The sequence below is a fragment of the Urocampus carinirostris genome, chromosome 1 (assembly GCF_059441175.1).
Source record: "Urocampus carinirostris isolate Australia breed hairy pipefish chromosome 1, RoL_Ucar_1.0, whole genome shotgun sequence".
In the NCBI taxonomy this organism is placed as follows: domain Eukaryota; kingdom Metazoa; phylum Chordata; class Actinopteri; order Syngnathiformes; family Syngnathidae; genus Urocampus; species Urocampus carinirostris.
The window spans coordinates 18,244,851-18,272,160 of record NC_142349.1 but is presented as its reverse complement, the minus strand read 5'-3'; the positions used below and the strand labels follow the sequence as shown (position 1 = coordinate 18,272,160).

Here is a 27,310-nt window from a genome sequence, read left to right as displayed (position 1 = left end):
TGTCAGTAATCAGAGGGTTAGCGCAATTACTTTTTAAGTGGAGTAACTATAACTGATAACTAGTTTTCAGTTACGTTCCCAGTTATGGTTGCTACTGTGTGATCATCATGCTTTTACTAAGTTATAATTGTGAGAAATATGAATCAGTCAAAACCAAAACATCGTCCTCAAAAATGAGCATTGTGGATTAAATGTATCATAAAGTTGTAAAGTGTAGAGCCCATTAATCACTAAAATTTGTTTGTGTTATTTTGTTTGAAAATTCATTTCGGATTGTATTCCTTGTACAGAAAATTATGGTGGTATTAAATTGCCATATAGAATAAATAAATTAGATTTAGATGTTGACCTTAAAAATGACTCAAATTTACATCAATTTGAAGAAAAAATCATATTCAATACATATATATATTTGGGTGTTATATGTCATAGGAGTCAGTAGCGATATCATTAAGTTTGAAATGTCATTTATTTGTTTTCTAATGTTTCTTTGTGGGGTTAGGCTCTGTTTTCTTTTTTGATTTCAAACATGTCTCTCCTGCTAGGAAAAATTTTTGAAAAGAGTAAGCGCTTGAAAGCTTCAACTTCAGCCTACTCCCTTTGGGTACATGTTATGTGTTATATGACTGTATATTATTATAACTCACAGCAGTTTTGTGCATATAATTTATTGTTTCCTTTGTTAATTAATGGTTGATGTTTTTAAAGGAATATAATTGTATTGGGGCAGCACGGCGGCGCAGTGGTTAGCGCTTGTGCGGCACAGTTCATGTCATGGGAACCTCCTGCGTGGGTTCAAATCCAGCTCCAGACTTCCTGTGCGGAGTTTGTATGTTCTCCCCGTGCTTGCGTGGGTTTCCTCCGGGCACTCCGGTTTCCTCCCACATTCCAAAAACATACATTTCGAGCGAGTGAGTTGTCTGTCCCCGTGTGCCCTGCGATTGGCTGGCAACCAGTTCAGGGTGTCCCCTGCCCACTGCCTGGAGATGGCTGGGATGGGCTCCAGCCACCCCCCCCCCCCCCCCCATCCAGCTGGTGCAAAAACATTTAGAAGATATTATACCAAAGTTAGGATTATAAATTAAAAGCAATCGTATAAAAAGAAAAAGTATGTGTGCTTTGCCTGTATAAAAAGCCACGTATAAATCGAATTTACTCAGTTCGATTCAGCTATCCTATAAGTATCAATTATTGTTTTCATTGATTTTATTTACTATTTAAAAACTTGGAACACTTGAGTGCATGCTTGAAGGTTTAAAAGTAGAGTTTAGTAAGGGTCCCAAAATGCAATAAGTGGTCCAGCCAGGTCTTGCTAAAGCGAGTCCAGTACTCACATGAGGTCTGGTCTGTGTCTGTGGATGAGCGCGCAGAAGGCCAGGCCGCTTCGGAACGAAGTGGTCATGTTGGTGATGCGGACGTCCCGGTAGCCATCGCACTGAGCCCGGCACCATTGCTCCAGAGCCTGCACCGCAGACATGCTCGGCACCGAGCGCTCGCCGAACCTTTGCAATTGGAAGTCGGCGACAAGGAGGAAGGGGACGCTTTCGAGGGGGGGCGGGGTCGCATACGGACAGGACGCTTATATTTTAACATGCGTCCACAAGATGTTTTTATTTGATTTTAATGATACTTTATTTCAAATATTGTAAAAACAAAACAAACAACAAGTCAAAAACAATTTCAACCTATATGTCTGAAAATAATTGGGGAGAAGCATACCTTTATTTAATCCCAGCCCCAGACGTCTTTACTAATTGTATTTTACAGCTAAAACTCTTGTGTAAAAAATACCTTCTGAATATACATATTTACCCTGGTTCTTCTGAGTGCACAGTCACTTCATTATCATCGTCAACATCATTATCAACACTATTTTCACCGTCATCATCATTATCATTGCGGTCTCCATACATATTCAGCAAAATATATATAACAAGAACATCTATTACGATAACAATACATACCTGTCAACCTGTACGGTTTTGCCGTACAAATTACCTTTTTTTATGCATTTTAAGACGAATACGACGAAGGAGGAAATCTGTACGGAAAAACGCGAATTTGTCAATGATGAATACCATCCGGTATACACTGACTATCACGAAACGGCAAATCAATCAAGTCAAAGGAGTTCGCCGTGGAAGCCTCTATCTCGGTATCGTTTTTTTCCTTGCAACGAAGCGAACGGTTTGATGCTACTGTGCGCATGCATCTGCCGCCTGGGGATTTCCCATCATGCACCATTCCGAAAAAAAAATATGGTGTACAATTATTTTGTAAGGGAAAATACAACAGTATGTACGGGAATGGAGCCGTGGAGGTTGACAGGTATGACAATGATTCTCACTGATGCTAACGGTTAGAATTATATCTTATCTCGGAAAATAATGGGAATATACCAATAAAACACAGAGATTTTATTTAAAAAAACATCACCATCTCCTCATATTTTGCATGTTTAATACCTTTAGATTTTTGTTATTGTTATTTTTGCAAAAATACGCATTATCACTTTATGGCTACAATTTACTTAATGGACTGCTTGTCTTCATACTAAAAAGACTGAGTTGGAACCTGGATTGGTCTCCAACCAAATATCTCACTGAATGAAACGTTTCCGTTTTCTGTTTAGTAACAAAGCAAGCATACCTGCAGAAAAGTCAGAGAAGAATCAAGGCTTGGACAAAGGGTCATCAAAAACAAGGGATTGATCTTCTTAAAAAAAGCCATTTTGAAAAGTAAAAATTTAATTCGTGAAAAAGGTCCTATGTGTTAGGTGTATCACCTTACATCTCTAGATAGAACACACAATGAGAGACAAGAGACATCAATTTTAGCTCATGAGGAGATGTGATCAGCTCAAGTACGGATCCTCATAGTGACTCAAACCTCGACGGTTCCCATTTTTTATTGCAAACAGTTCAGTCACAGAATTGGGGGAGGGATAACTAAAATTTCACCAATATGAGGAGTTAAGATCTGGCCCCAAAAAAAAAATCCAGCGTGACGTGACCCAGCTTGCAAATATTAAAGCCCGACCCAGCCTGTATCCGACCAAAGATTTGAGGAAACAAGCCCAAAGAATACTTGGTATTTCATATTTCATTGATGAGGTCAGGGCCAGGCTTCTCTTTCGCAGACTTTTTTTTTACAAATTATTCAACTATCATTGTTCTTTGTTTCTTTTTCTTTGTGTTTCGTGATGGAGGATCTGCAATATGTATTCAGTCCCTCTCTTGCGCAGTGTCGAACATCCCGTCAAGCCTGCCTTTGAGCGGATTGCCAAGAGCGCCTCGCCAAGAGAGAGTGCGCAAGAGGAGGACTGAAATCATTCACTACCGTTGCAGACGCAAAAAAAGGAAACAAAGAACAATGACGGATAGACAATTTAAAAAAATACAAGTCAGCGAGAGCGAAGGCCGGCCTGGGCGGAACCTGAATGTAGTGATTTATATTTTATGCCCTAGCTTAAAATCTTACTTACACGAACATGAGAATGCTGCTTGTCTCCCCAAGAAAGTGGTTGAAGAGCTTGAGTAGTTCACAAATTGATCAGATTCTCAGAAACAAGGAAAACACTTTACTAAACTGTAAGGTCCCTTTAATGTTCAATATTTGTAGCAAATGCATAACAAATGAACACTAATCCTATCACTGTGATAATCCTTTTCTTCTGTTTGGCCTTATATCTCAGTAATGCTGATACGTAAAAACAGGAAGCGGGAAAGCGATTATTCACCGCGCACGGCGTCCGCTTCCTCTCGGGCTGCCAACACGCCGACGGCACCGTTGACCTGGGCCTGGTGCTCTCGAGCTTTGGCCCTCAGCTTGGCGATGCTGTCGCAACGCAATTGCTCCGAGTTTCGGCTGTTGGACGTTTTTGTCCAGGGGTAGTCGTCGCCGTCTCCCTCAGCCGCTGACCAGCGCTCGCTGTCACAAGTGTCCGTGTTGTATTTTGAACGACTGTTTGTTTTATCCGCGGCATCTTCGGATTCTGCTTTGTGCCGCTGGTTCTGGAGCTTCAGCTGGCGCCTCATCTTGGCACGTCGATTTTGGAACCAAACCTTGAGTGACGTACAGAATATGAATTGGAAAATGCAGTAAAACATATACATTATGTAATATCATAGATCGAACTTATCACCCTCAACTAATTGCTCCCCTTATTTCCTATTAAACAATAATAAACCTTAAAACACAGTGCTCACAATTAGTCAACGTAGAATACCGCGACAATGTTAGCTATCAGTGACCTAAACGATCCAGTTTAGAGCCGAAATGGTCAAGATGAGATCGTTCAAACAATAAAAGTTAAAAGTACAAATCACATAAAATAATTGTGATGCGGTGTACACAATTCAAAATAATACCAAAAAAAAGGGTTACACTCTCAATTGGTCGCCTGCCAATACACACAGAGAACACAGATTCATAGACAAACACTTACACCTGAACCATGCAATTTTTTCAAACCAAAGAAAACTCAGTCACAGAGACAACATGCAAACTTCTCACAAGCAGTCAAATCCAACTTCGGACCTCAACTGTGAGCCACATGTACTAACCAATCATCACTGATCCAATTTCAAGATTCTGTTTAGAAACAATATGATTCCAGATTGTAAATAAGGCCACGAGGGGACAGACAATACTTCAAGTGGCCACTTTCTATACCCGTGACATGTACAGATAGACAGCAGGTGGTTCTGAAACATGTACCTCTGACCCCTTGACAAAACTGGCATTTTTTCGATAGTTTGTGTTTTTTTTCCTCCAAACAATTATTAACGTCAGTCTTGACTGACCTCGGGATACTATTGCACAATTTAACCAAATGCAGAATGTCTACAGTGTTATTGACATATTTGTGTACATCAAAGAAAAAACGTAAAATAAGGGAAATTGTGGGACACCCACAATTTTTATACAATAGAGTCCAATTGAATAAGATGATAAATATTGTATTGATTGTAAAATATTGATGAACTTGTTTGGATTCCAGTGAAGTTTATTCAAGGGAGACAGGGGAGGCTGTTCCTCACCTGTTATCATGCAAATAAAAAATAAACCATGTCACATATCACTGGAAAACTTTAACGCTTCAGATTCAAGATATGATGACCATCTCAAAATTCATCAACATCAAGGTCAGTCTGAAACAAGTTACCCAAAAACTATAAAGCCGGTGTAGCTCACCAATTGCGTCCCCTCGCAGTCATCAAATTGGTTGAATGTACACAGACATGGAGTCGTTACTAACGGGATTACCAGTGAATCCAACCGTGTGAAATATTTACTCCAAAACAAACAATAATGCAGAAACATAAAAATAATTTGCCTAAAAGCATTTGTACTTTGTTTGACGATCCTTGTTGCGATCCGTTCTTATTTCTCTAAAACTCTCCTTTGAAAATAAACAGACTCGTAAAATTATTCCTAATATGGTTTCAGTCTGTGACATTTTGATTTACATCACTCTTGGCCAATAGCAGGCTTTTTACCTAAGAATCAACAGCCCGCACTAACCTATTCCAGCCTGCTTGATTAAACGGAGATCGCTTCCTGTAGCTCCAAATATCTTCAACCAGTAGTAATGATGATTGACACATTGGTTAGCCAATGAAATTCCCAGCATACGTGCATGAAATCTTTCAATGTTTATTCAAAATAAACATGCACATACGCAACTTGGGAACCATTTTTTTGACTTTTGGGGAGAAATGTCAATTGTTTACTACTCTTTCAAAATGTCTAAAAAATTGGCCAAAGTAGAATACACATTTCTCAAGGTTTAAGTATTGCAAACTAGTCGTCTCCAAATTGCTACTTTTGGAAAGGCCTAAACCCACCCTTAGACAAATGTGTAAAATACGAAGTTTAAAATTTTTCAGATTTGACAATGTACCAAGTAAGGCTTCAAGCTATTGTCTCACCGGTTTTCCAGCTAAGATGCCTATGCTACACTCATCTGCAGGCATTTATTTGCAAGGTGAGAATAAATTACTTGGATTTCTGTGTGTTTTAACTCAGATTAGTCAATGTTAGTAGTACTTGCAGTGATTATTTCTGTTGAGGAAAAAAAACTACAGTCTTTCAAAAGAGACCAAAACTGTCTATATTCTCCAAACGGTTCAAGAACAGCATTCAATTCACTCTGGATACATCTTGGATGGGGATTTTTGGCTCATTTTACGGAAGCGTTTAGGGTTTGAAACGTTTATTTCTCATCTCATCTCATCTCATCTCATTAGCCGTACCGCTTATCCTCATTAGGGTCGCGGGGGGGCTGGAGCCCATCCCAGCCATCTTCGGGCAGTGGGCAGGGGACACCCTGAACTGGTTGCCAGCCAATCGCAGGGCACACGGGGACAGACAACTCATTCGCTCATTTTGGTAATAAATGTTTATTTATTTAGTAATAAAGTCCTTTCTCATTTCACTCCACATTTTTTTTATTTCAAAATCGCTGAATCTTCAAATTATGAATGCTGAATTATAAAAAAATTTAGTAGTACTGTGTTAAGCGTCTGCTGCCGCAGAATGAGGCGCTCAATTCACTTGGCTCATGGCAAAGGGTGATGGTAAGACTATTACCAACAATAATTTAATGCAGAAAATGAATTAATAATTTGAATAAGAAAATTTATTATTCTACTTAATTATATTTGCATGTATTTTTTCCTTCTACAGTGAACATCCAAGCTACTTAATTTTTGAACTTTTTTTTTTATAACAAACCTCATTCATGTCAAGCAACTCAGTGTATTACAAATTAACTGTGATTATTAAAACTGAATGAAAATATAGATTGATATAATTATTTCTGCAATATTATTTTGTATAATGTAAAATATTGTTGTGAACTGAAAAATCTTGAAGTGATAACTGATTTGTATTACCAATAAACTGTGATGATTAAAACGGAATGAATACATAGATTTATATTATATATTTGTCGCCGATTTACAATTTCAACCTTGATAACACTAAATTTTGGGGACTCATAGATCTCTGTTTGGACCCATAGATTTTTGAGCATGCGAGACCCCGGGACCCATCACTTTTCAGAGGTAAAATGAACACTGAGTAAGAGCACTGAATTTTTATGTTTTGTAATTTGGGAATACCTTTAAGTACTTTGTGTTATATATGTATAAAAAACAAGATAACATTAAATCACGATTTTTGTACAGTGGCCCCTTTACATGCAAGCTACTCCAGGTAAGAGTAATTCGAGATACAAGATGTGCCTCCGGCAAAAATCTTGCCCGACAAACGAGAGAAAATCCAAGTTATGATATATTCCAGACACTGCCACTAGAGGAAAGTAAATGCTTATATATTAGAACATTCTCTCATTCTTCCTCACTCCACCACCACCACACATTCACCTCTGTTAGCAACTGCTTACTTCCTCCACAGTAAATTCTCATAATAAACTTGCATTCATTTTGTTAAAATATTCTTATTTACCTTTTTACTGCATTTTTTTATTTTAAATTACTCTTTGGACGTGTTTTACTGATCAAAAAAATGTGTTTCATCACTATTCAGGGTTACGTTGGATGATTTCGGGAACCTGGGACTGGATTATTTGTTTTTTAGTTATTTCTTATGGGGAAAATTTGTGCGAGATACAAGCAATTCTAGATACAGGCTCGATCCATTTACGGATGAATCTCGTATGTAGGGGGGCCACTAATCTGGCATTAAATCAGTTAGTAAGTTATTCAACCTTAATATAGTGCATCATACCTGCACTCTGGCTTCAATGAGGTCCAGTCTGAGGGCCAAAGACTCCCTCATGAAGACGTCAGGGTAGTTGGTGCTCTCGAAAGCCTTTTCCAGCTGTTCTAGCTGCCAGCTGCTGTAGTTGGCACGGGCGCGACGCTGCTTTACCGGCCTCTGCTCGTCTGGGAATGAAAAAAAAACCCAAAAGGAAACGCCACGGCGGCACATTAACAGAATCGCCAACGGGTGACAAGAAACTAATGGCTCTAGACCGGCTAATTAGCATAGCGATCATTAGGTCTGCTACAGCGCGTCCGGATAATTGATTGTTCGTCACAAGCCGTTAGCCGATCTTTTGTAAACATTTACATTTGACGCTCACGTCTGAATGACACTTGAGCACAATTTGATTTTCGTTAAAGCACTGGTCCCCGACTATGGCCCGCGGGCTGGATACGGTCCGCCCTGTGGGTTTTGGTGGGATGGTATGGCACCTCTTTTTAGTGCATTATTGTAATAACTCAAACAAAACTCAACTCATTATGTGATTTATATGTACATAGTTTTGCACTGGACACAGATTGGCGTACCACAGAAAATGGTGACCCTACGACCCTAGTAGTTGAGGGATCAAACGAACCAACCAACCAACCAACCAACCAAACAACCAACCAAACAACCAACCGAACAACCAACCTTTTATCGTATTTTTCTCTTTAAAGTCTTTTTTATGTGTTTACCTTTGAGTGCCATGTCTAATTTTGTTGCATACCATGTTACTCCATGTTGTTATCAATGACAATAAAGACAATTTAATCCAATCCACCTGATGTATTTCTAAAAACATAATTGAATTGAAACACGGGATCTTTCAAAAATATTAGATTATTGGTATATTAATAATTAATCATTAGAATAAATATATGTACTACCCTGTACTTACTCAGGAGCATATCATTTCATAAAAAGAAAACAATAGTTATTTTATGGAGACTATTGCCACGATAAGCTTCAGCGTATTTTCAGGGGTTGGATTACTGACTTGATGTATGTTGTGTCTCGGGCGGTGCTAACGGGTAAGTGTAAAGCACATTGTAAACACTTTGGGAGGCCTTTAGTGACTTGAAAAGCTCCATATAAATGCAGACCACTTGCGAAATCGTCCACATAATCCCCATGTTTTGATATTTCATTTAGATTTGGGATAAAAAAAAAATCGTATGATCTTCATCATTACTGCTTTTGAATTAATTTCCCTGGATCTCATAATTTCTATGATATTTAGATTTCAGAGGATACATTATTTTCAAACACCCTGTACAATAAAATAGAATGGAAAAATACATATTAACCGAAAACAATACTTTCTTCTTCGACTGTGGAAAAATTACACAACGGTTGTTTGTATGATATAATGAATCAAGATAATCTAAGGGGTCATAGAAAACATTCTCTTGGGCCACAACCGGCCTACTGGCCTAGACTTTGACATTCAGTGCCTTGCAAAAGTATTGGCCCCAAGAACATGTTTTCATCTCATCTCATCTCATCTCATCAGCTGCACCTCCTATCCTCAGTAGGGTCGCGGGGGTGCTGGAGCCCATCCCAGCAATCATCGGGCAGTGGGCAGGGGACACCCTGAAGTGGTTGCCAGCCAATCGCAGGGCACACGGGGACAGACAACTCACTCGCTCAGTCACACCTAGGGACAATTTGGACCGGCCAATTCACCTGAAATGCATGTCTTTGGAATGTGGGAGGAAACCGGAGTGCCCGGAGGAAACTCATGCAAGCACGGGGAGAACATACAAACTCCGCACAGTAAGGCCAGGAGCTGGATTTGAACCCACGCAGGAGGTTCCCACGACCTCAGAACTGTGCCGCACACGCGCTAACCACTGCGCCGCCGTGCTGCCCGGAACATGTTTTCATACTGCCATATTTTAGGTTTAACATTTATAGATAAAGGAACTAAACAATTATGAAAATAATTCAAATCCAACGTTTTGTAGTGTGTTAACAAATAAAACCTTCTAAAAAAATATTGTCTTCCTTTGAGTTAATACGCGCTTGTCTTGGGATCAAGAAGAAAGAGGTTGTTTCACCGCTTCTCCCGGTTAAATGTCTATGTGTCCTTGGGCAAGATGCTGAACTCCTAATGCTCTGAATAGGCAGGTAAGCGCCTTCCATGCCTGACGCCGCCATCAGGATGTGGGGGTAGTGTGTGTATGAATGGGTAAGTGTGAAGCACATTCTCGTGTTTTGGGAGGTCGTCAGTGACTTGAAAAGCGCCATATATTTGCAGTCCATTTACCATTTACCGCACAACAGTAGTCATTGCTACTTTTCGCTGTTGGTTCCCGTTTAGCTTGGCTGCTCACTGCATGTTTTTTGGTCTGCCAGCCTCTCATGTTTCCCCTGATGCTTCAGCATTGCCAAGAGTATATTTGGGTAAGCCTCTATAAGTTTTGTACATCTTAAAACAGAAATATTTGCCCGTTCTTATTAACAAAACAGCTCTAGTTCCTTAAGGATTGATCGTGATCACTTGTGCACAGCATTTTTCCGATCTTCCCACGTATGCTCTATAGGATTGAGGTCTTATGTTTGGTGTGGCCATTCTAACACCTTTATATTGTTAGGTTAAAAAAGATTCCAATGTATATTGTGCTTTATGCTTAGGGTTGTCCTGTTGGATGGTGAACCTGCGCCCATTCTCAGGTTCTTTGCACACTCCAACAGATTTTCTGCCAGAATTGCCCTGTATTTGGCTCAATCCATCTTTCATTCAACCCTAACGATCTTACCAGTCACAGCTGAAGAAAAGCAACTCCAAGAATGATGCTTACACCTCCATGTTTGACAGTAGGGATGCAGTTTTAACGGTGGTGAGCAGGTGCGTTTATACTGACACTTAATGCCACACAGGTGCACTGTATTTACAATTATAAGTCTTTTGGGTCGACATTGGATCATTTAAAAGTTATAAGGGAACTTCCGGGTAGTTAGTTGAGCTGAGTGAACCTCTATTTTTCAGTATTTTTTTTTATTGAACATATAATCTAATATGTTGGGAAAAAATGGTTTCACTTCACAGTTGTGTCTCACATGTCGAGGTTTAGAAAACAATTTCACTTTTTTAGTTTTCAGTTTGAAGCCTGAAATGTGGCAATATGAAGAAAAGTTCTTGGGAGCTAATAAACACCACGCACTGTAACAAAATGAAGAATCCACATGGTACTGTTTGGTCCATACTCACCAATGCCATCCACCAGTGGATTGATGCAGACGGCCCGTGAAGCCAGCAACAGTGCCTCTTTGCATGGCTCGGAACGCAGGTAACCCCGCAAGGACTCGTAGCTTAAGTAAGGTCCTGCCGGAATAAAGATCTGCCGGTCGGAGAAGGTGTGGAAAAGCGGCGCTGCAGGTGAATGAAAAACCCCAGGTAGGAAGGCGGAGACCAGATGCCCAGGCCTGTACATCACCAATGGGGTCTGGTTCTGGGTGCAGAATGCATCCCAGTGGGAAAACAATCACTGGCACAGAAAGCAAGACAGTTCTTTCTGTGCAAGGAGCACAGAGAGAGGTTGAGGTAAAATAAGAGTGGTTCAGGTGGTCCCACCCATAATCTCCAATACCCTCCTACTTTTTGTAACACAACCTCCTCATCTACTTGAACAAGTAGCAGTGTTTGGAGCATTATTGAAAAAAAGTAATAAGTTACCATTGCTAGTAACTTAATTTAAAATGGAATTGCATCACCCCCAGATTATTGAAACTCAAATGTAGAGCGTAACTCTGAAAGTCAGCCATCTAGTTACCGTATATGCTCACATTGAAGTCAACCCCCTAAAACCGTTGAAAAGAAATGGAAGAAAATGTGTACACTAACCTATGGAAGCGGTGAAGCCTTCATATTTTTAGCTTATGCAATCTTGAGAGGTTGCAAACTAAAGAAGCTGAGACACTCCATATCCATTTTGTCTTTCATCTTCAAATCACTTGAATATTTCCTTTATTTCTGGGTAATGTCAACGTTTTTCCGTTTCTCCAGGCAGGATATATTGCAAAAGTCGTTTTACAAACAAAAAGACTAAATTTTAGCTCTCTTTTACAGTAAGTTCTGTGCTCTCGTTTGCCCCATTGAGTGAGTTGGTTTGTTATTTCTCTACAAGATATGCTCCCTCCCTACGCACTGCCTCCCATTCACTACTGGTGAGTCGTGAAACACAAACAAAAATTAGATTCAAGCTGCAGGGTTTGTGCAAGTACTTAAAAAATCTTGATAATTCTTAAATTTTAATGTCATGTTTTTCAGGAATTTAAAATTGCTTCAATTTTGGGTGAAGTGCTCGTAAATACCTGAAATTGTTGCCATGTTTCTCCGCAGTCTTGACTCAACAGACTATGCATTAAATGAAAAAAAAAATGAAAAAACGGCGGCAGTAGCTCAGGAGGTAGAGCGATCGTTTTAGGATTAAGGGATCCCAGTTCGAATCCCGGCTTGTCCGTGCTACATGTCGAAGTCTCCTTGGGTAAGACACTGAACCCCCAATAAGCAGGTTAGCGCCTTACATGGCTGCACAGATCACGGCCGCTATTGGAAAATGTGAAGCACAATGTAAAGCGCTTTGGGAAGTCATTGACTTGAAAAGCGCTATATAAATGCAGATCATTTCATTGACACAGACACTGTTCCCTGGTGGCTTCACTTTGCCATTGAAATTGACAAGAAGGCCGCCATGAATCAATCCATAGCTCTATCGTTGGGTGCTGTTGTTGGGAAGAAGAACAGGAAAATTTGATACAACATAGACCAAAACACAGACGGCAGTAAACACCAATAACGGAGCAGAGAAACTCAGTATCATTTTCTATGCCCCGTTCAGCGAATGAAACCTCCTCATTTAATATTTGATTTAGGGTTTGTCAGGTTTTCTGGTTATTTTTCCTACCGGCAGAGTTCTGTGACAACAAGACAACAAGGCTATGGGCTTATTCACAACTCATTGCATTTTTTTTTTAATGATACTGGATAAATTGGATTTATCTTTGAAAGTCTTTCAAATTGCTTGAATTTGGTGTACCATCCCTGAAGCTGCCCCCCTATTTTTTGTATTTTATTTCATAGTTGTAAATAGAGATTACATGTGAGTATACAGTATATGTTTCCATATATGGAAGCTAGAGCTCTTGTTGGTGATAGGAATGAGTGGGGAGGTGTTGTAAAAGGATAGTGGGATGTTCAGACATGTTCTAAGGGATGGGCAGGGCACCTGTATGATGCGGCAGGGGTAAACCAGTGAAAGCTGTCGGGCCCTGCTGTTGAACTGATGAGTGTGTTGTGTCACCCTGACCCGAGTGATATGGCCACTTTATTGTGTCCCTTTTCATCTGGAGGGACGAAAGCATGACCGACTTGGGTGCCGAGGTGCTTAACTTGTCTGGGTGTTTGGGCAATTGGGTTGGCCATGGTCCCAAAAATGTTGTGTGTGTTTTTTGCTACTTTTTACCTTTTTTATTTTCTTTGTTTTTGTGGATGTGTTTGTCTTGCTGTCGGTCACCCCTCTCGAGGGATATGACCCGGGTAGATAGATAGATAGATAGATAGATAGATAGATAGATAGATAGATAGATAGATAGATAGATAGATAGATAGATAGATAGATAGATAGATAGATAGATAGATAGATAGATAGATAGATATATAGATAGATAGATAGATAGATAGATAGATAGATAGATAGATACATACATACATACATACATACATACATACATACATACATACATACATACATACATACATACATACATACATACATACATACATACATACATACATACATACAGTATATATATCGTAGGGAGATATACGGAGTGAGGTGGAACAACTACCAACCAGATGGTGTTGAAATTTGTGAACCGTTTTTAATAAGTTGCTGAGTAACAACCATTTGGTAATGACTCATGAGTTAAAAAATATATTAATACCATGTTACAGTACTCGCTACCGAGAAGAGTAATTGCATTATAGGAATCTTATTTTGTATTGCGTTACTCCCAACACTGTCTGATTGTCAAAGTGGTGTTCAGTCTGCCGGGACGGGAAAAGAGAAACTGTTTTTTTTTTTCGGACGTGTCGCAACATCTTGTGGCTTCTGAGGTTTCAATCAGTCCTATGTACAGAAACACAATCAAGGGGACTTCTGTTCAGACAAGCACAGAGCTTGGCTTGAAAAGGAATTGCAAGTCTTATCTCGGAATCGGTGTCGAATGACAAACCCGACTGCTAAGTGACAGCTCCGAAATGATGACGCTCTATGGCTGGGCAACAACTTTGGCGATGATGTGGAACCTCTTGCGGTACTGAAGTTGGATGGAAACCTCTTTTTTGGACAGCTGAGTTCCAGGCAATTCATATTTTGGGTTTAGCATCTATTGATAAAGTTACTGAATTTCCCCATAGTTACACCATTTTGATCAAAATGAGATTATTGCATATCAAATAATACAGCTGGGAGAGGTTTTGAGTTTAGTGTACCTTATTTTCCAGGCTACAAGTGACAGATTTTATAATAGTTTGTCCAGGGTACGTCTTATACTCCAGGTGTGACTTATATCAATGTCTGAAACTCATGACAAAAAGTTACCGGACACCAGGGCAGACAATGCCGAAAAGTTGCCTGCCCCATTTTTCACAACTTGAAACACAATAAGACGACTAATCGCAAAAAAAAAAAAAAAACATTGTTGCAAAATATTAAGTCAAGGTGGCTTAGGACTCAGATAATACAGTTTATGTATTTAGGTTAATATTTTAGCTGTAATTTGCAATTTTACTATATTTTTTACCCGTTTTTGTAAGAAAAAGGCTTAAACTGGGCAAAATTGATCTACCAGTGGAACCATAAAATGCTTTTAGTACGCTGTAACTGTATTTTGCAGCAGATCTTAACTAGCTTCATCAAACACAATGAGTGTTTGGATTTACAGTACCACCTCATGAGCAGATAGCTTTTATATAAAAGAAAAATAATATGTAGTCTACTGCCACATACTGATATGGAATTCTACAGTTACTGATCACTGGAAGAAAGCATCAATATTGAAATAGCATGCTTTTTTGTGTGCAAAGATGAGATTGGGCATTTCACTGTGTCCCCGCACACTGGTTAAAAGTCACTGCCTGCATGTTGGTTAAAGATCAGGTGATGGTGTAATTGCTATCCTGTGCTGTCCTTTGAGACATTTTTGTGATTAAGGGCTATACAAATAATTATGACTTGATTTGACTTGAATACATATCAGAACAACACTTTAAAAAATAAGTATTATAAATCTACTTATAACATTCATTGGATGTATATGACATCGCTGTTTTCCATCTGACATAAGTATGTACCTGTATTTACTCATCTTCATTCATGCGATGTTTGCGTTGCGTCGTCTGCTACAAGCCACGTTAACTCTTTCCACGATGCTTTTAATGTACGTTTACGTTTTGCAGCGTCATAAATTTGGCTTCTTTTGAATCTCTCTTCTGGGGCTGAGGTTTTGGCCTGACTCCTAACCACTTCTCCATTTTTCCTGTGTTCTCTGTGCGTCTACTTTGGAAAATGAAGTGTAAATGCACGACCTTATAACGCTCGGGATAGTCCGGAAGCACTAAGTTATTCGATGCAGGCTTCTGGTCGGCTGCCGAGAATGCAAATTGCCAAACGAAATTCCGAAATTTCCAAACCGAACGAAGATTTTAAAATCGGAATAAAGTAAACGTTTGAATTGAAAAAAAAAACTCCAAAAGATTTTTTTTCTTCCTTGAAAAAGTTGTCGGCTACCCGGGCGGAGACATTTTGTAAGTTGTACGCCCGACGTAAAAGATGCATGCCCCGGGCGTCCGGGCAGACGTTATTTCAAACACTGCTTACAAGTGAATTTATCTTAATATCATTGAGTTTCAAATTGTTATTTCCGGTAAATCATTTCACATGTCATTTTCACACTAAACCCCAGGAGGCAGCTCTAGGCCTGTGTTGATGAATTCAACCTTGCCATGTTGTGGGGGGACATTTTTCGGCACAACACCGGTACTTTATAAAAACAACCGAGAAAAGGCTGAACAAAAATGGCATTGAAAAGAAAATCATATGCTGCAGATTATAAGTAGCAAATAGTGAAATATGTGGCGTAAAACGGAAATCAAGCAGCCGTGAGAAAGTTTGGCGTTAGCGAGAAGCGGAGGAGAAGATGAGTTTGACGTAGGCAAAATGGAGCGCAAGAAGCGACGCATTGTGTTAGGTCTATTAGACATTAACTATTTCTCATTAGAAAATTGATTCAGTTCTAAGCCTGATTCTTATCTGACCAGAACTGCAACAGCTCCCCCATTTTAATACAAACAATTGAGTCACAGGGTTGATGCAGAAAGAGATTTTAACATAGCAAGAAGACACCATCTTAAAACAAGACACAAACTGACCAGAGAAAAACAAATATGACAATGCAGCAGTTTCGCTTCTCAGGCAAGCGGTTGAGTGGTTCTTAAGGTGATAAAACTTTTTGAAGCAAGGAAAATATTTTCTCAACTGTAATAACCCTACATAATTAGGACAATTCTAATTACAATTATAATTCTAACATTGTAGTAAATGAAGAATAAATTATCCCATCCCATTGCCTATAGTGACACCAAGTATGAAGTTTTGGATTCAGTGCTTTGGAGTGAAATTGATAGTTTGGTAAGCATGTTTTAACGCAAAAGTTATCTGAATAACTCTTAATGTGTTACGCCTTTACTCACATTACCAGGCATGTCGATTATGTAACGTAACAATAATGTACACTTACTAAGCCTTTTTTCTCTAATTTATTTAAATTTTAAATTGTGTTTTAAGATGACATTTTTTAGGTGTTCACATAGTTTTGGTGATGTGGTTCCAATCACTAAGATATTTAACAAGCTCCTGCTAGCTTGCTAACAAGCTGATAATTTGTATCAGCTGAGTTAAAGAAGAGAAACCTCCAAATCATGCAGGACATGCAGCCGTCCAGGACCAAATTGGTCACCTCTGTCATATATGGACATAATGTTATGAATTTTATAGTGCTTTTGATATTTTTTAATCATATATTTATATTTTTATCAATGTATTAATTTGGTTGCAGTTGTGCCTTTTTAAAGTGAAGTATTTACTTGTTGCGTTCATTTCAATTCTTCATTTTTTTTCAGTCGTTGCATTGTTCCAAGAAATAGTTCGTGTGCTTTCAGCCATTGTTCTCTATTTTATGCCTTGAGAGTTGTCCTGGATATTGTCAATGAACAGCTTTTGAGATTTTCTACTTACCAAGATTTTGTCCTTGTCATACCCTACTCCTTTCTCATGTTTCGTTCTTCTCAAAGCCAGTTGCTCTCGATTTGGTATATAAAATATGGTCAGCCATGTTGTTGCCACACTTACTTGTACAATAGCTCGTTCTGTATCTCATATGCTCAAAATACATGATTTAATGTAATAAAAACCTTAATGGAAACTCTCTGCCCCAGCTCTGTTTCAAATGTATAAGTCTTGGAAACCCAGATGTTGATTTGTGGAGAGTTTGTGAAAGAACTCGTACATATTATGTTGACATTCATCAGGCATTTGAGTAAAGGTCTCAAGTGTAGAAGTGAAAACTTGCCTCTAAAAAACTCAAATGCTGCAATTGAAAATTGGATGCTTCAACAGAACAAAGGAAAACAGCCTGCTCCTTTAAACAGATGAGATGCTTTAGATCCCGTGACCTGACGCCGACAATACTGTGGCAGTTTTAATATCACAATTTCACAATACTGCTTTACATTAAATGTATAAAGTAAATAGTTGTTTTGTTTTTCTTTCCAGATCTAGGATGTTATGATTCTTTAGCAATGTTCTCCATATATTACGTAATTGTTACAGGAATTGTGAAAAAGATGTAGATAAATATACCAAAATCTCACAAATTTGATAATTTTCCACAAAGCCCCTATCATCAAATGGATTTAATTTGTTGAAAGTTTGGAATAGAATTGTCTTTAATGTCATTGACAATAATGTAGTGAACATTGTTTGTAACAAGATTGGACATAAATCAAGTCAAGTCAAGTCAAATGTATTTATATAGCCCTTAATCACAAAAATGTCTCAAAGGACTGCACAGGATTACAGTTACAAAATTACACAATTACCTGATCTTAAACCAGCATGCGGGCAAGGAAAAACTCAAAAACCTCAGTGTGAGGAGAAAAGAGAAACCTTGAGAAAGGACCTCACATGTGGTAATCACCCTTCCAGGATTGACCAGGGTGAATTTCAATTAGCATTACTGTACACATAATAGTAAACATTAGGTAAGATGTTGAAAATGTCCGGAAAGAGCATGACATCAACGACGCCCCGAGCCTGCAAACCAGTCCAGAAAGTCTAAATATGTAATAAAGACCGAAAAAGAAAATGAGATGATCAAATGTCAGGATAAATAGGCAATATTATTTACAAGGTAGTGTTTGGAGACTGGCTTAAGCTGTCATAATAGTGCGATGAAAACTAGTGCAACAGTAGAGCAATGAAGTGTAGTGCAATAGTATTTATCACACTTTTTAATACAACTGGCAAAAAAATAGGGATCGCAACCCGGCAATGCCCACCAGACTGGGCAGGGATCAGCCGATAATTTTCTGGCCTGCGTTGATAAATTTGTGTATGGTTTACCTGTCCACTGCCATGTTCCCAACATTGTTGGCTTTTGAATATTTCAGATCATGTCGTGTTTATTATTCAATACCTAAAACCAAGCACGCATGACAACCGTGATGGTCTTGTCATCACCCCTGACAATATTAAAGCAACTCGGCTCATTTTACACGATTATTAACACTCCGCTTTCGAGAGTGTGCCAGCTGTAGTAGTTGCGTTGAAGGATCGATGACGACTCGATTAAAACGCAGGTGTCGATTTGTGTTGTGTCGAAAAAGCAAAAACACTGGGCCGTCATGAGCCTTATCACCGGGCATCTTTGATCAACATGCTGAGTCGGCGAATGAGTCACAAGGTGGTCATTCCTTAGCTCTCACCTGAGACCCTTTCATCTGCACCTGTTTAAACACTGATTCAACTCCTTGGCAAGAGGCAGATTAGGCTTTCCGTGTAGACATCATCCCACTTTCGAAGATTAGTGGACTGTATCTAAGGACAGACCTGCTTCATTTTGAACGGTCACTTGATACGAGGTAGCCAAGTTAGACACTTTTAAGTTGTTACTAGGAACAGTTTACAACCAATTTTCAGAGCACCATGATTTGGTATACATACAAATGATAACGGGACCGATTTAGTGTCAGTTTATTTCAATCTTGATGTCAGAAATAGAACAGATACAGGACCAAATTGCGTGACGTTCTCACATGTACCTTTATTATACGGGAAATGGGGAGTCATGCACGTTAGGTAGCCGGTCTGGCGTGGTAAGGCCGGAAGCCAGAGACCAACTAGACCGATTCCAATTGCCCGAGTTGATATCGGACGGATGGGATCGATACCGGAGAGGAAGTGACAGACAGGATAGATAACGGATCAGGGTATCGAAAATTAACAGGAGAAACTAGACGGGAAGGAAAACTGGAGAAAATAATAAACAGGACAAAAACTGACGGAAACTAAACTGGAACCCGTAATTAAACAGGACAAAAAAATAAACGGGAATAATACCAGACTGAAGATATCACAGGAAAACAGGACCGATTCAGAACCCACGTCTTGTGGGACACAAGTTCGTTTGACGGGCTGACACTGAAGCAAGAGAGCTCTGAGCTTTATATAAACAGAAAGTCAATCCCTTAAGGAGCTGCAGCTGGCACCATACGGTTGGGGCCAGTTGGGCACCATGGCAACGTGACACACACGGGCGCGGCCAATTGGGCGCCATGGCAACCATGACACTTGATAGTCTTTTTTTCCATCTTTCTTGGGGTTTGGGCTGGCATTAAGGTATGCATTGTCTTACTTTCACCATTTTCACACAAGCATGAAGTCAGTTCCCAGTACTCCCCCCACGCCCCATGCCTCCCACTTAACGTGTTCCCCTCAAACAGCTTTGCGAAAGCAGGTGAGTGCAGTTGAAAATAAAGCATAATGGCTCTTTGAACTCAGTCCGGAATTGTCATACCTGTCAACTTATACGCGTTCCACATATTCGTGAACCAATATAAAGGTTTTCTTAAAATTACAATAAACTCGCTAGTTTCAGATTGTAAATCGGACACAACACACTCGCTTACTGCAACCACATCATAATCAACACAAGACCAGTATCGGCCTCGTCTCAAAATTCAAACAATCTCTGGTTTACTGAACTTATAGAACTAAGGGACAGGACTGACATTTTTGTTTTCTCAATGATAAAAATTTTCATTTCTTTGGGCATTGAAATAAAAGCTTTTGAATCCAAAGACACAATAGGTAAGGAACTAATCACTGAATGAATATCATCTCAACATCCAACGCACCAACTTCCTGTATGAAATTTGAGGGAAAAGCAGAGCTTGAGCTTCATGTCACATACATCCGAGCATTTCGCCTAGATCCAACATTCGTCAAATGAATTTGAGGCAAATGAAGCCAGTGAGTTTCAGTCTGATGAGTAGGAAAATGTGACAAGTCATTAACAGCGCAGGCGTCACTTAGGCTCTCGTTAAATGCTGATCTTATCCATCCTGCAAATGACATCATGTTAACGAGACATAATTGATGATGACAATTTTCATGAATTAAGTAGAAAATGAATGCAAAGATGTTTACCTCCTCCATTTTCACTTTTTTAGGCTTGTCTGAAAATGTAAATAAGTTAAATTACTGTAATCCTTTGTTTATCACAATTATAGTCGATTGGAGATAATGGATCGTGGCTGCACTGATGCTGTTTGTTTTCGGTGGAAATAACAGAGAAAGGAGCCTCCATGAGAGGCACAAATTGCTCTCTCGGCCCCCACTCTCAGAAATAGTTGACTAAAGACAATGGATCGACCCCAAAACAGTGCAGTTGGATTGGATTTAAGCAAGACAATATGGCATGCTTTAGTGGCCCAAAAATATAAAAGTGCTCTAAGCAATAGTCAACTGGGGATAATGGATCATACTCCCAACTACTCTTTACTCGTTCTCCTCCTCTTCCTAAAATTAAATTGTATTTGACTTTTCCCAGTTTAATTTTTTATTTCCTCATATCATTTTCAAATAGAGGTTCAATCTACTTCAACAGTGAAGAACTGCAAAAAGAGGGAACACACTGGTCGATCTTGTCGTATCCTTTGACAGATTGTTAACCATTCATTCAGATGAGCTAAGGTCTCCAGTTTGGTTCCCGATAAATGAGCTTAAATGGGCCAATTCCATATTGACCCTGAAGGATGTCTCACCGGCGTCTGTCTGGTCCCAAGGAAAACACGCACCATCTCTTCGCTATTATCAAGAGAGGATCTTTGTAGTTAGCATGTCATGCGGTGGCGTACCGCAATACCTCCCTCAATTCTCCAACAGCATCTTCTTCACAAACGTCTGTTAAAGCCTCAAGTCTTATCCAAATTCTGTCCCTGATTATGTGGATCAGTAGTTATTTAAGGACAGAGGTAAAGCCAGTAGGTGGGGGGGGGGTTGGGGGCTGTTTCAAAATCCCCAAAGCTATCTGTGTGGCTGCCACAAATGCAGGTGTCGATTCAGTCAGTCGACGTTTGCTCAGTCTTAGCTCAGAGCAGAAGCCTGTTTGGGTTCGTCAAACAACTTAAACAATTGAGGAAATTGCAGAGGACAAAAAGTGGTACTGCTAAAACTTAGAATGACAAAATGACGGTAAAAATATGTAAGTAGAAGTAGCTGTAAAAATTTGGAACTTTGTTGCTCTCTGCCTCCATCTCCCTGTCTTGCGTCATCGTTGCAGCCTCAGTCAGCTTGTTCATGATGTGGGTACAAGTGTGTGCATTTGTTAGGGGTTTGGGCCTGTGTTTGGGATGTAGTTGAGGCAGGCGTTTTCTTATTTTCACCATTTTCATGCTAAACTGACTAATAAATATTTTAAAAAGAATCTGCAGGGACGAACATGACATCACTCTCCAGCACTCGCCCAAGCCCCCATTCTTTGGACTTGATGTGTTACGTCCCGACCAGCTCTGCTAAGAGTAAGATAAAAGCATATAGGCACAGTGGAAAATAAAAGCTTTTTGAACCTGCATTGTCCCTCTGTTAGCTTAAGATGCGATTTTAAGGTTCTTTTGGTATCATACAAAATCATGCATGGACTTGCTCCCTTATATCTTTACGGTCTAAGTTACGGTCCGGAGGCTTCGCTCTGAAAATGCTTATCGACTTGTGATCCCGAGAGCCAAGAAGAAATCCGCAGGTTCGAGAGCTTTCTCCATTCGGGCCCCGTGCTGTGGAATGCTCTTCCCCTTGAGATTCGATCTGCAACCTCAGTGGAAAGGTTTAAATCTAAGCTTAAAACACACTTCTATTCTATAGCATATGAACAACCTATATTTTATGTTGACAATATCTGTGTATTATTTGTTACTGCAACATCCATTGCAGCCTGGTAATCCTCATGTTGAGGTTTTTGAGTTTTTCCCTGCCCTCATGTAGGTTGAAGATCAGGGGTGTCATGATTACTAACTCTGATCACCTGGAGCAATCATGTGGGCGCCTTCTGATTGGCTGGCACTTCGCTCTTAAGCGCGCTGCGCCCAGACCTCCTCGTCAGAGTGTACTTCTGTAACTCTGTGTGACTCTCCTGAAATCCCGTTTATTTAACTCTGCTTACCTGTTTCTGCCTGCCTCCAATCTGACCTGTTTCCGTCCCATACTTCGATCTCCTCTCCAGCCCTGGTAAACTCGACCTGCCTAACTTCCGCACTCCGATTGGCCACTTGATCCGAAGCTATCTCTCCGGCTCTGCTGCTGACGTCTGACGGCCATCACGTCTCCCGCAAGCCCTGAACGCTTCCTTAAATAAAGAACTGAAACGAATGCTCTGGGGTTTCCTGGTCTGTTCTGGTATCCTGATAAGGAGATGGTGTCATAAAAGTCTGTGGTTTGCAATAATCAGTGGTCTGTGCAGCCTTTTAGACTCTTTGTGATTAAGGGCTATATGACATGACTTGACTTGACTCAGTCAGGCATTTTTAACACATACTTAAAAAGACAATATTTAACTTTCAACTTGTAAAGGAGCCCTTAACGACACTCCAAACGTTTGAATTATCTTTTTAAGTCAACTGTTCTTGTTAATCCCGGTGATAGTTCGGCTCAATTTGGTAGTTTCTTATTTTGAAATATCTTTTATTAAATAAAAATTCTGAAAAAAAAAAACAAAACAAAAATGTAAAATTAGGAAACACAAAAGTTAAGTCCTCCACTTTGTGACTAGCAACAAAAAGGTGTTGGCAAAAATGAAAAACATAACTTCGCAATAACAATGAAAATAATAATTGTAATTTTATAATTGTTGAGATAGAGTATGTACCAAAGGTCTTGTGCACATTTAGAGTCCCCAATCACCTTAATTCTGAGGAGTAAGATAAAAGTGCCATTTTACCGCAGATAATTATGTTGTTTCTTTTTGTAAAGCTATTGATTTTTTTATTTGTTTTTAGACCAATTAAAGGCTTTCACTCAACCAGAAATTGCGTTTTTTGTGCTTAAATTTACAAAAACTAAATCATGCACTGCATTCCGCAGAAAATTTCGGAGAGGAGCCACCAGATAGGAAGTCCATAGTGAGATGGGACGGTAAATCCATAATGGATGGTTGCTTATGCCCATTTAATAGAACGGGACGCCCCTCTCCAGAAGATGAGATTGAACAAGTTTAAACTGCTTTCCAGCAAACCGCCCACAAATCAATCAGAGGCGACAGTAGGGAATTTCAATGTCCTTTAACCACTCTTTGGTGTGTCATGAATTCTTACAAGCAACAAATAGTTCAACAGTTGAAGGTGTAGCAAAATTTGGGAGGTAAATAAATTATTTTAACAAATTATAGACTAATTAAATTAGAGAGCACTTTATTCTTTTTTTTAAAAAACATCTTACCTTTTTTGGAGCACCACATACATCTTAAGGTCATTATATCAGAAACAACGGATACACTTTAATCAAGACACACACACTCTTCTGGATTAATGGAGTTTCCTTTTACTAATCATCTACATAAGAAGCTTGACTAGAACACAAAGCAAGAATAAGAATAAGCAAAGAAAGATACAATTTGAGATCTTAACTGGCACCATTTAGATAGAAAAACAATGTTGGCTTAATCATCACATTATTGTAATTAGATGGAATTCACCCTTTAAGTCACACCAATCAATACTTAGCACCATGAGATGGAGTTTGGTCTTGGTTCGATGAAGGTGACAGCCCAGTCTTGATGTGAGACCCGGTTGTAAAGAAGACTACGGGATGCAGTGCGTTGAAGCCTTGGTTGGTTCCTGGTGGCTTCTTTGAGGTCGCTGTCTGGGTCCCACCGTTTTGCCCAGTGGCTTGTCCAGGATTGGGCGCTGGGACTGCAAGGTTCTTTGGTTACTTCTTAAGGAGGAACACGGTACTGGCATACTCTGCGTACGGGCTAAGATTTGGCCCTGTCCCGCTTGTTTGGCTGAACTCCTTGCATCTTGGCCTGCTCAAAAAGAAACATTTTGACCTCTTGTAAGTCAGGCCTCTTGTCCGCTCGCTGGCTTCTTTCAAACTGAAGTGCGAGGTGGCAGGTACTGCAGCCTCCCGAGGGACCGGGGCCACCCACCTCTCTGGCCGGCTTGTTCCTTGTTTCACACATGCATGCAAGATAGCAGATTTCACGCCCGATGTTATCAGATAACTTTGTCACTGGGAATAATTGAACAAAAGCATAGCATTGAGTTCACATGTTTTGACATTGTTTCATCATTTTCTTTGACATTATAAAACAGAATTCTGACCCAACGTTGAATGCACTACAAATGACACTGATTAAACATCTCATCATGACTTTTGTATTGCAATGCAACAGAAAATTGAAGATGAAGGATGTGAACACAGGCTTCTTTTTTGCATTGAGGCAACTTTCCACATAATTTGCAAAGCTAACAAGCATAACACTAGCATATGGAGTACTGAGAACCCACATGAAGTTCTTGGGCATCAGTAAGATTCCCCAAAGGGGACAGTGTTTTGTGCTATGGTGAAAACAACTGTTTACAGACCATTCTTCTTTGAAAGATCAACAGTCAATGGTGAGACGAACATCTACATGCTGAAAAACTAGTAAATTAAGTGACAAAGAGTCTAGTGGCTTCATTTTCCAGTAGGATAGGGCACATTCACACTGGAGCCTCAAGGTTAGACAGTTTCTGAACACATGGATGGATTGTACAGTCTGGGCAGAATTATCACAATCTCATGTCCTTGCCACCCAGATCTCACACCATGTGATTTCATTTTGTGGGGATTTGTGGAAGGATTGGTCTATGTGCCCCCTATTTCCACAAAGGCCCGGATAACAGAAGCTGTTGCAACCATTGACAGTGCACCTTAAAAATGCATAGTATATGATAGTTCATGTCATTTTGCTTATTACTGGAAGAATAATTAATTTCTAAAGACCTTTTTACCACTAAATGATACACCATACGCTTAAACAACCTATTGAATTGCCTTGAAGTGCACAAGACTGTGAAAAATATATATCTTGCTTAAGACTGTGAAAAATATATATCTTGCTTATACATTGAATACATTTATATGTTGTTTATCAACTTAATTAGGAATTAAATGTTATTGCAATAGTGTCACAAGGCACTTACAACTTAAGCCAGTCTTCAAGCACAAACTTGTACTTTTCTTTTCGTCTTTATTAGGTTTTAATACTAGAGAGTCACGTATAATCTCGTTTTAAACAATGTTCACTATATTAGTGTTTATGACAAAAACACTTTTAATTTGATGATGATACATCATTAAAATAGCCTTTTTTCCAGTGTCTGTTTGTTGTCGCGAGTGTCGTCGGACTTAAGCCATAAGCTCCTCCGGGGTGGACCAAATGACTATGAGACATAATTCAATCAGTGTCCTTCTCATGTAAGGTAAAGGAAAAGTGGATGTCATGACCCAAGGGCCCCTCAATGTTTTGTGCATTATTCTTCCTGGGTAATCATATCCCGTGGAGCGCCTATTGCGACTGTTTTAGTCGCGGATCAGCAGCCGTGGGACGAACACGAGAGGCCGGCTATCACGGCGTCGCAGCCAACAACACTTGAGACATCAAAGTGGAAGAGTGAAGGGAAAGCGAGAGACTCGCAGGCTTACTTCCTATGCGAGTGCAAGTCAAGCGTGGCCGAAGATGATCTAAGGCCGCCCCGCCGCACGAAGGAAGACGGGGGCGCGGACAGGTGTGCGACCAAGGCAGGTCGCTGCATATCGAGGGGGGAAAGGAGGGGGGCCAAAAACAAGGAGTGTCTGCATTCCTCCTGAATCAATCACTGAGATCAATACAGTGGTACCTCTACCTACGAACTTGATTTGTTCCAGGATCGTGCTCATAGCTAAAATTGCCTGAGGTATTTTTCCATTATGAAAGAAATCAACACTAATTGGCCAGTTTCCAACCTCCCTAAGGGATCAAAGTGAACTCTAAATAGCTATAAAACACAGATTCCTGATTAATAACAAATAGTGGCGAGCCTTCAGTGGGCTGAATCAATCCAACCAGGGCCGACCCAAGCCTTTACGGGGCCCTAAGCAAAATTACATTTATGGCCCCCTAATTACTTGTTAATCTGCATACCTACTCGAACTCATTCCATGTTCTACTCCAGGGGTGGGCAACCATTTGGCATGTTATACTTTTAAAACTGATAAGTTTCATCAAATTGGTTTTGAAAGGACCACAACTCGAGCAAAATAGTATTTTAGGTCCCTGTTTTAAGCACTTAATTTGTTATTTCAATTGATTTACATAGTTTTTTTTAGGTTATTTCTTTTAGTATTTCTGAAGTCAGATTTTTACTGAAGTTCTGTAGTTTTTTTGTTGTTACTGTATTTTTTATTTTTGTACATTTTTTGTAGTATTTCTGGAGTAATTTTATGCCGTATTTTCATAGTAGTATTTTTTTGTATTTCTGTAGTACTTTTGTTATATTTCGAAAGTAGATTTATTTGTTGTTTATATCTGTACTATTTTTGTAGTATTTTTGTATTATTATAGTCGTTTTATGATTATAGCATTTTTGTAGTATTACTGTAGCATTATTTTATTTAGTGTTTTTGTACAATGTGGAATTTTGTAGGATTTCCACAAAAACGTTTGTTGTATATCTGTAGTATTTTTCTAGTACAGTGTTACTGTACTTTTATTGTTGTTGTATTTTTGGGATATTTACATAGAATTTTTGTCGTATCGCTACAGGTGTAATTCTCAGTATTTCTGTTATAAACTTCTTGGAGTAGTATTTTCGTACTATTTCTCTAGTAGTTTTTTATATTATATAGCGATATGTATTGGTATTTTTTCAGTAGAAGTATAATTGATGTATTTC

The 27,310-nt window shown here is 39.4% G+C and overlaps 2 protein-coding genes across 8 annotated transcripts in view; both read right to left on the bottom strand.

Moving 5' to 3' along the window:
- The window catches only part of micall2a (mical-like 2a), a 28,897-nt gene extending 27,386 nt beyond the window's left edge, over nt 1-1,511 (bottom strand). For 6 of the 7 annotated variants that reach the window (XM_088329546.1, XM_088329538.1, XM_088329529.1 and 3 more), the window contains exon 1: nt 1,335-1,511. In XM_088329546.1, coding sequence (XP_088185672.1) covers nt 1,335-1,477 — 143 coding nt within the window. In that variant the 5' untranslated portion in view covers nt 1,478-1,511. The remainder of the gene's footprint in view (nt 1-1,334) is intronic. The other variant, XM_088329569.1, reaches the window with a different exon arrangement.
- A 304-nt stretch (nt 1,512-1,815) lies between these two features.
- On the bottom strand, nt 1,816-11,285 carry LOC148373801 (uncharacterized). The gene is made up of 3 exons (XM_088329570.1): nt 10,991-11,285; nt 7,756-7,913; nt 1,816-4,064 (listed from the first exon to the last, which is right to left on the bottom strand). Exons 1-3 carry the CDS (start codon nt 11,211-11,213, stop codon nt 3,732-3,734), a joined length of 714 nt encoding a protein of 237 aa, XP_088185696.1. The 5' UTR covers nt 11,214-11,285; the 3' UTR covers nt 1,816-3,731.
- Between the last annotated feature and the right edge of the window lie 16,025 nt (nt 11,286-27,310).